Source organism: Seriola lalandi, unplaced genomic scaffold (genome assembly GCF_002814215.2).
Source record: "Seriola lalandi dorsalis isolate HSWRI2012SDOR001 ecotype SW California unplaced genomic scaffold, Sedor1 jcf7180002054241, whole genome shotgun sequence".
In the NCBI taxonomy this organism is placed as follows: Eukaryota; Metazoa; Chordata; class Actinopteri; order Carangiformes; family Carangidae; genus Seriola; species Seriola lalandi.
The window spans coordinates 99,906-110,123 of record NW_019524794.1 but is presented as its reverse complement, the minus strand read 5'-3'; the positions used below and the strand labels follow the sequence as shown (position 1 = coordinate 110,123).

Genomic DNA, 10,218 nt, shown 5'->3' with positions numbered 1-10,218 from the left:
CACAACAACACAACAGCACAACAACACAACAACACAACAACACAACAGCACAACAGCACAACAACACAACACAACACAACAGCACAACAACACAACAGCACAACAACACAACAGCACAACAACACAACAACACAACAACACAACAACACAACAACACAACAGCACAACAACACAACAACACAACAACACAACAACACAACAACACAACAACACAACAACACAACAACACAACAGCACAACAACACACCACATGATCAGTGTCAGCGAGCAGCAGAGGGAGGAGGAGGAGAGATCAAACGTTTGGATTGTGATTGTTCCTTTAAAGAAGCTCCTAAGCCGCTTCAAACTGGATCATGAAGCAACACGTCAACAGGAAGCATCTCTGCATCCCACTTGTGCCATATTGAAGCCATCCCCTGCAGCCCCCCCCCGCCCCCCCCTCCCCGTCAGGTCTGCTTTCTTGGCAGCCTCCCTCACCTCCATCTCTCATCCAGCAGCCCGGCTCGTGGAGATGAGATATGTAGGTCAGTGGTGTCAGCGCTCGCTCTGCTCATGCTCCTGGAGGAATATCTCCTCACGTCACGCTGCAGTTCTGCAGGAGAGTCTGTGTTCTCCTCCATCTCTGATTTATTCAGGACAGCAGCAGCTAACTTCATCTGATACGCTTCAGTGTCTATACATGCGCCTGCGTTTCCTTTCATTTGATGCTGAGTCGAGTCATTTCATGGTAAAGCTGCAGGATTTATACGTGTGCAGCTCAGATCACAGGGAACAACTTTTAACCATCAGTGGATTTCTTAGAGGAAAGTAGAAGCACCTCCTTGTGGTCGTATCCCTCCTCCGCTCAGACTAGTTCCAGGTCATTTCCTGTTTATCCAGAATCAGAGGAAATATCAACCATCTGTGTGAAGTTTGGTCATGATTGCTGTGACGTCTTGAGTTATAGCTAAAAAGTGTTTTGGGAGGTCATTGTGACCTTGACCTTTGAACTTTAGCCACCAAAATCTGACCAGTTCATCCTTGATTCCAAATGAATGTTTGTGCCAAATTCGAAGAAGTTCCTTCCCGGTGTTGCCGAGATATCGTGTCCAGGAGAAAGAGACGCACAGACAACCTGAAAACATGTGGCCGCCGCTCTGACTGTCGCCGACACGGAGGAATAACCATCTGCACGAGACTGTTTCCTGTTCCTGCAGTTTGTGTCGCTCCAACACACATCAACAGTTGTTGTCCAGATAGTTGAAGCCAAAGACAACACGTGCGCAGGTGCACGAGGAAACGCTGCTGGAGTAATGACGTCAGCGACTCGTACTTCAAACTGTAATGACACAGGTGGAGCTCATTCATGCTTCAGAACCCCATGACCTTTGTTCTACTTTCAGGACAAACTTTATTTTCAGCTGCGTCATGTTCAGGTTGAATGATGAGTATCATCTTGGCCCGTGTTCCTTCACCGAGCCGCTGGAGCCGGATCTGATTCTGTGCGTGTTTAAACTGGGAGAAGTGTTCGGCCTCCTGCCACACGGCGCTCCAATGAAACTTTCCTCCGCCGGCTCCCCGGTGTTCCTGGCGGCCCCTCAGTGATTACAGAGAACAGAGAGCGGTGAAGATACAGAGCACTTTGAATAATAGATGTGTAAAAATGGAAAGCAGGTTCCAGTGGGCTTTGGCTGGCAGTTATTTCTGGTGGGTGCCGGGCCAACAGTCATGGAGCTCTCGGAGAATCGACGTGAACTCTGCCAACTCATGGAGATGATTTGGATGAAACAACGTGGAAGTGGCAGGAAGCTGCTTCTACTGGTGCTAAAGAAGTTCATTATGATCTTGCATTATTTAAAACTGCTCTTGGCGACTTGGTACGACCCTGTCTCCTAGAAACGACACTGGCACACAGATAAACTGCAGGTGTGTTCATTTACATATTTGGAAAATCAGAGACAACGTGTTTGTTTTCCACCAGAATGAAATACATGTGTAAATACACATTTATCCATTGTATTTCTGCCAGTTTTAGTTATGACCTGCATGTTCTATGTTGCTGCCTCGTGTAAAGCACTTTGTACCGTGGGTTTAGAAAAGCAGCAGTAATCCTGTACGCACTGAGGCAGCGGGCAGCCGGTTCTTATGTGTGTGCTATGAAATGTAGTCCTGCACCACTGCAGAGAAGTGCTCTATAAATAAAGATTACTCTCATTATTATTATTATTATTATTGTTGTTATTATATATGCCAACTTCTCTTGCCAAAAATGGAAGTATTTGATATTGAAGTGGAGCTTTGATGCTCAGAGAGAAGCACGCAGGGCTGACGCTGACTCTGAGAGGCTGATGTTCAGCACTGGTTTCTTGTCTGTCTTCATGTGCTGCAGAGAAGGTGTCTCTGACTGACTCTCTGTTGTTGCTGCCGGGACTTTCTACTGTTTGACTTGAGTAAGTGCCGGTGAGGAGAGGATGAGCTGAAGGCTCACAGAGCAAACAGAGCAGTCGGAGCAGAGAGAAATCACGGAGCAGGATGTCGTATTATTCCTTACAGTGTGTTTCTGTGAACAGCCGTCCTCTGGGAGGGTTCAGCTCCAGAGATGCTCCATTGCCCTACATCTGCTAACACTCAGCCTGTCTCTTTCTCTTTGTTCCACCTCCATCCCCTCTGTTCCTGTCAAAGACTCTGTGACACACATTGTACTGTTCTCTCTCACCGTCGGCCTCTTCTCTTTCATGCCGACTCGACCTCTGACAGAGTCCTCCCTCTGTTTGTCCGCCTCTCCCCGGGTCATCGGATACGACGCTGATATGATGCGTGATGTTTTTGGATTGAGGCGGCAAATAAAAAGCTTCACAAAAGCTGCGCGGCGTCTTTCAAGATCAGCGTTCGCCTCCAGATTTGATCCTGGAAAAGCTTTAATAGCTTCAGCCGGTTCAGACACAGACAGGACCAGTTCATATGATGACATCACTCTCTGCCTCCTCAGACTGCAGATTATGTTTCTGTCTTATTAGCTTTGAATGTGTTTGGTTCATTTTCTTTTACCGTCTCTAAATCTCTGACCTGGACAGTTTAAAGACTTTTAATTGAAAAAGACTAAAACAAAAAGCATTATAACGTCGGGTCGGTGCTGAAACCGACTGATGGAAGAAATACATGAAGTCAATGACCAACCTTTACTTACAGCTTCATTTATACTTTTACTCCAGTCAAACCATGACCATGATGTTCTGACTCCACAGGGGCCAAAGGTCCAGACACACGTCACATGACCATCACCTACACTGAGCATGTGCGAGCCGCTGTAAACAGGAAGTAGATTGTCTCCACTGTGCCGGACAGAGTACAGGTGAGTGGTTTCATTAACTCACATTACAGGAAGTGCTGTGCACCACCCTTCCTCACTCACTTACAGGTCACAACAGCTAGCTCCTCGTTCCAGCTCTCTGTTAGTCACAGGTACGTCCCTTCTCCCCCTCCCTCCTCTAACCTCATCCGGCCCGTGTATGGGCCGTCAAAGGTTCTGGAGTGTTCTGATGGAGTCGACGCTGAAACGTTTGTCAATAGAAACAGACTGAACCTCTTTAGATCGGCTGGAGTCTTTACAATACAGATATTCTGTTTGTTTTACACTCACCATAAGCACATAAATATGATTTATTAATATCTACCAGCGTCCCAGCTGAGCGTGGCTGTCTACCTTTTACGACTCTACAAAATGGCGGCCTCCCTGTAAATTTCACTTTCAAATTCTTGTAGATTTGACTTCTGGGGCGTCGGGGGAAGACGGCGTCGGGGGAAGACGGCCTGGGCTGCGAGTTTGTACGAGAGGTGTGATATAAATAAAGTTGAGTTGAGTTAAATTACACAAACACTGAGCTGCTACATTAGACCATCTGCCTGGGACTCAACACTTTATATATATCATGATCAGTAAATGTAAATGTAATTCAGTCTCTGCGTTTGTCAGGAAACAGTTCAATATAGAATCAGAGTGATAACAGTGAGTATCTGCAGGACGGAGTAGATCCCTGGTCACTCCTGTAGAATAATGAGACACAGAAATAGAGAGACTGAATTATGCACACGGATAAAAACGCTTACTGTGTTCTATTCTATTCTATTCTATTCTATTCTTGCTGTAATCTATTATTCAGAGGAGAGACTTTGACCTTTCCCCTGTAGTTCAGCACATTCTGTGATGAGTTTGTTTCCTGGAGCAAAAATAAATAAGATTCCTCTCTAAGACGACAGAGACTCATCAGAGTGTTTCTTAATTCATCTGTGATGAAACATTAAATCATCATCATCATCATCTCCTCATTCACCTCAGTCATTGATATTAGAAACAGACTCCTGCATTAACATCCCTCTAGAAGCTCCACAGAGCGATGTCAGATCTGAGATGTTCCTGGGAGGGAATCGACAACTGGATTGATAAACTGACTGATAAACAGAATCGATAATGGCATTGGAATCAATAAAATCCTATCAGTTTCCCTCCCTGGATGTAACTGAGCCAATGAAAATAGGTCAAGAACGTACCTGAGAAGGTGTGTTTTAGACTGTAGTACATACGCTGTCATCAAGTGCACAGATAAGTGATGTGAACCTGGTTCCTTCTCTGGTCACAGTGTCACACAACAAATACAACATGGAAAATTATGGCTCCAAACTCCAAGACATTCGTCTCTCAAGACGACAGGAAACAGCCTGTACCGTAAATCTGAGTGTAAACTACATTTACAAAAACATTTCCTAAATACTCAGAGACCAAGAACCAGGACTTTCTCCTCACTGTGTCAGAGAGGAAAGGTCGTAGTCTGGGATTCTTTATCCTTTTCTCCTCCACAGTCACCTTGAACTGCACCATGTGAATACATGTTGCAGACAGTGTGTAGTACAGATGTTCACAGCTGCATCAGAGGGTCCAGATGACACTGGGACACTGGTTCTGACAAATCCTCCTAAGACCTCCTCCTGTTAGCTTAGCATACGAACTGGATCTTATCAATCCCAAAGAGATGAGATACAGATTTGAAGTCTTCCAGAAACTCATGCCTGAGCTGGAACGATCAAGAATAATCTGATATAGAATAATGTGTTATAGAACAATCTGTTATAGAATAATCTGTTATAGAATAATCTGTTATAGAATAATCTGTTATAGAATAATCTGTAATAGAATAATGTGTTATAGAATAATCTGTAATAGAATAATGTGTTATAGAATAATCTGTTATAGAATAATCTGTTATAGAACAATCTGTTATAGAATAATCTATTATAGAATAATCTGTTATAGAATATGTTATAGAACAAGCTGATATAGAATAATCTGATGTAGAATAATCTGAAGTAGAACAATGTGTTATAGAACAAGCTGATATAGAATAATCTGATATAGAATAATATGTTATAGAATAATCTGATGTAGAATAATCTGTTATAGAATAATCTGATGTAGAATAATGTGTTATAGAACAAGCTGATATAGAATAATCTGATATAGAATAATCTGATGTAGAATAATATGTTATAGAACAATCTGTTATAGAACAAGCTGATATAGAATAATCTGATATAGAATAATCTGATGTAGAATAATATGTTATAGAATAATATGTTATAGAACAATCTGTTATAGAACAAGCTGATATAGAATAATCTGATATAGAACAATCTGATATAGAATCATCTGTTATAGAACAATATGTTGTAGAACAATCTGTTATAGAACAAGCTGATGTAGAACAAGCTGATGTAGATTGTGTATCAGACAGAAAAGGAATAAAGCCATCAGCAGTAAACAGTCCAGCGAGCTGCAGATACACAGATAGTCTTTATCCTATATCTAGGCTACTGGCCATGTCCCTCCCCACACAGTTATACATGTGATTTAATCTTTTGTTTCTCTCCAGTTTGAGATAACAGTTGCTCGGCCCTCCTCATGCTTCCATTTGTTCCACTTTGGAGGAAAAGCAGCCTGAAGCTTGACGGAGGAGCCTCGCTGCTCGTCGCAGTGAAGTGGAGCAGGAACACAGATCAGATCTGCAGCTGCTCGTCCTTCAGTGGAAACCTGCTCAGAACTGATCACTGCTGACGCCTTTACCTGATTATTACACTAACTCAGACTGATCCCCTTCAGCTGAGAGACATTCACATTACTCTTTAGTTCTTGTTCATGTTAGAAAACTTTATTCATCCTTATTCCTTTAAGAACATACGAGACTTTGAGTCTCAGTTTAATCTTTAATCTGTTTGTTTCCTCTCAGAAGCAGCAGCTCACGTCTTTCCCTTCATGTTTCAAATACAATTATTTGAGAATAAACCCGGATGATGTTTCTGCCTGGCTCACTTTTTCTCAACCTCTTACTTTAACAAACTACAAAGATCATTATGTTGAAGACACTTACTTTATTTGATTAACTCAAGCAGCTGAAGTCTCATTAACTTTAGATGAAAATACATGTTAGCACAGAAATAGATCTGAGGCTTTTGTGCCCCTCCATTTAAAACCTGTGTCAGTGTTTATACAGACTGTTGTTCTAAGATAGAAAATCAAGACAAAGCAGCTAAAGAATATCACTGCACCTCCTGAAGGGAGGAATAACAGGTCAGTTGTTTTACAGTAAAGAGTCATCAGTCTTACACATTTAACAGACAGCACCATGTGCACGGGGTAAACACACATAATGAAATTAATAAATGAAACACTGTTCCTATACAGTGTGAGTGACGCAGCTGGAACAAAGCTCTTTATAAAGTTTCATTTTCACTTTAGGGACAATGTGAAGATTCAGAGGGAAGAAACTGATTCACTGTTCAGAGGGTGAGTCATTTAAAATGGAGCCAGTTATCAGGGATGTTAGGTCAATACCACTGCTACCACTACTACCACTATTAATACTAATAATACTAATAATACTAATAATACTAATAATACTAATAATACTATTAATACTATTAATACTAATAATACCAATAATAATAATACGGCCACTTTACAGGCAGCAGAACAACCTGTAAACACAACGTGGTAATGCACTTATATAGTGGTTTGTGTTTTGCTTTATACTACAAGCCACATTCACACACACACACACACACACACACACACACACACACACACACACACACACACAGTGTTTTTCCTGAGGACACTTCGACATGGAAACTGGAGCAGCCGAGGATCGAACCACTGACCTCTGGTTGGTGGACGACCCGCTCTACCTCCTGAAGCACATCTGACATAAACACCTGTTCACACATCGAGCAGAGACACTGACACTTCACCTGTCACCTGGAGGGAATGCTAACGGCTAACTGATATTCATAAACCTTCAATTTTGCTCTTCTGTTGATGAGCAGCTACTGAAGAAATATTTACAGGAAGTTTTCTATTGTTTCATAGTTGACCTTTGACCCCTGAGGTTTTAATGTGTCAGGATTTCTATCCAGCAGAGATACTCAACCACCGAGAGCTCACAAGAGACAAACTTGATTCAGCAAAGGTCAAGATATCCTGACCTTGTGTGGGACAAACTCCAAGACAGCTGGATCCTACAATTCCCATAATGCAACTCAATTAGTCACTCCCTGCCTGGTTAACACCTACACTGATGCTTCCGGTTTGTAATGGCCTTTCTGTCAGTGTCCAGACTCCCAGCTGAGACTCAGAGTCTCCACACGCTGAACTCCTCACAGAGTTTCACCTCGTTAACGTCCACATGATGTTTTTATAAAACACAGACACATGATGATGAAATAACCATCAACTCCATGACTGAGTGTTTCCACCTTGACCTGCAGTGAACCAATCACAGTCTCATAAACACAGATTCAGGGTTTCATACGTCACAGACCTGCGGAACCAATCCTGACAGCTGGTGGGGACGGGGGGCGGGGCTAAATACACCTGAAACCTTGTCAGTACAGAGTGAGAGTTAGCATTAGCACAACCGCTAACACTTTGTCAGCCACTGCCAGTTACAGGCTAACAAACAACATCAACAAATGAAAGATGCTAACTGTGCTAACTGAAAACATGTTGAACTAAATATTAAAGAATTTAAAACATGACTGGAGGAACTTTAAAAGGGAAGCCCTAAAAAAATCCCTGTAATCCTGATAAACTAAATCCTACTGTAACATCTGCATATCGCGATCAGCCCAAAACTAATGCTAGAAACGAACCAATTAGCAGTGACTGAGCGAGTAAAGACTCATCATGGCACAGCAAAAGGACATTTAGTTTCTGGCGTGAGATCTGCGTCTAACTCAGATCAGCATTAAGAATTCATTGGGCGGGAGGAGCCACAGAGCTGGAGCTCTCTGAGGAGACATCATGATTGGCCCGCTCCGATCTCATGGCATGACACGGCGGTCACGGCTGACAGGAGAGCAGGATGGGCAACCACCTCCGATTGGAAACCAGCCACACACACACACACACACACACACACACACACACACACACACACTGAGGGAATGAGCCTGAGCGAGTCTAATTAAATACACAAGTGCTGGAGTTCACTGAGAAGAATTAACTCTCTGCGCTGACCTACTTTAATGCTCCTGTTTGTAAAAATAAGAATAGCTTCAGAAGTTTGAGAAGCTGAAGTCTGACAGTGTTAATGAAGGTGATGGTGCATTGAAATGTAAATGAAATATTCCAAAAACAAAACATCAGTCAGGGAATCCCCGTCCCAGCCCCTGCAGGGAGAGGGCTTCATGGGAGCGGTGCAGTCATCCCAACAGCATCCATCACACAGTATTAGAGGCAGATCTATAATACGAGATGCCAGTTTGATTGGAGAGCCACGGGCCAGTGGTGAATTAGAGCGTGGATAAAGAGCGCAGCAGGGGAACGAGTGACACTCACCACAAGCTGCACGCAGTCTGTGCTTAAATGCTTCAAATCAGCTCCGATTGTCTTACAGTCTTCAGGATTCTCCACAATAACATGAAATGCTGAGAGGAAGACGGACACGTCCATCATGGCTGCACTGACGGTCTCAACCTGAGAGACTCGTGTCTGCATTATGTATTGGGCTGAAACAGTGTTAATCTACTTAGAGAGAGAGAGTGTGTGTGTGTGTGTGTGTGTGAAATCCTTTGATGAAGCTGCAGCCATTTCCAGCTCACGATGCACTGTACTGTAAATAACATGTGAGTATGTGTTTAACCCTAGGAATGAATAGTGTGTGTGTGTGTGTGTGTGTGTGTGTGTGTGTGTGTGTGTGTGTGGTTATCTGTTGGATCTGCTGTAAAAGTTCACATCAAAGTGTGTATTGTGTTGTGTTATATGAATGTATGTGTTGCTCCAGCTGTTGACAGCAGCTCGTCGCTGACAGCAGCTGTAATATGATAAATATAATATAGATTTTAAGGCCTATAAATACATCATCTATACAAACGCTACACACATGACGGAGGATTATAAACCCATCTATCTTTACATGATGAGGGCAGATGTCTACATTGTTCAGGTGACGGAGGTCACACACCTGTAGTGGAGGGAAACCACCTCAACAGAATGAACAAGTCACATTCAGCTGATCTCCGTGTTACCTATATATATATATATATATATGTGCTGATGTATAGTTATGGATGTGTGGTGGCAGCTCCCGCCTCTCTGTGTTGTAGTATTGATTGATGGAGGAGCAGGAGGAGCAGGAGGAGCAGGAGGAGCAGGAGGAGCAGCATGCAGCGTGAACCCACCTCTACGAAGTAGAAACAGGGCAGCAGGCTGACGCTGTCTTTGGTCAGGATCCCCTTCTCTCTCGCAGACATGGTCGGGCCTCCAGACGTCCGCACAGATCCGAGATGTGACGATGGAAGAAAGGCTGAGCTCTTCCAGGCTTCCCGCCGGGATCAGGAGCGCTCCATGCCGCCGCGTGCAGCAGGATGCTCGGGGACGACAGCTGCACGGTATCCGGCACCCGACACCCGGATCTGCACGGTCCGGAATCTGTGCTGGTGAGGAGCCCGGACTCGGTTCTGAGCGCGGCTTCCGACGAGCTGTCAGGTAGAGAGCGGAGCCACACCGACGGAGGGAGGGAGGGGGAGGAGGACACGGAGCGCAGGCGCACTGGGGAGGAGGGCTGTCGGCAGCATATGGTTTTGACCGCTGACACTTAATGTAGGATCTGACTGTAGATTAACATGTTCCTGTGAACACGCGCCTCTCAGCCCTCTGTCACACCAGGTGAGAGAGAGAGAGAGAGAGAG

At 43.9% G+C, this 10,218-nt stretch overlaps 1 protein-coding gene across 1 annotated transcript in view; it reads right to left on the bottom strand.

Annotated features, from left to right (window-relative positions):
• The window catches only part of LOC111653731 (phospholipid phosphatase-related protein type 4-like), a gene marked incomplete at its 3' end in the record, with an annotated part of 19,570 nt that extends 9,550 nt beyond the window's left edge, over positions 1-10,020 (bottom strand). The window contains exon 1 of the mRNA XM_023404396.1: positions 9,709-10,020. Within this exon, the coding sequence (XP_023260164.1) occupies positions 9,709-9,780 (72 nt within the window). The remainder of the gene's footprint in view (positions 1-9,708) is intronic.
• Positions 10,021-10,218: the final 198 nt, after the last annotated feature.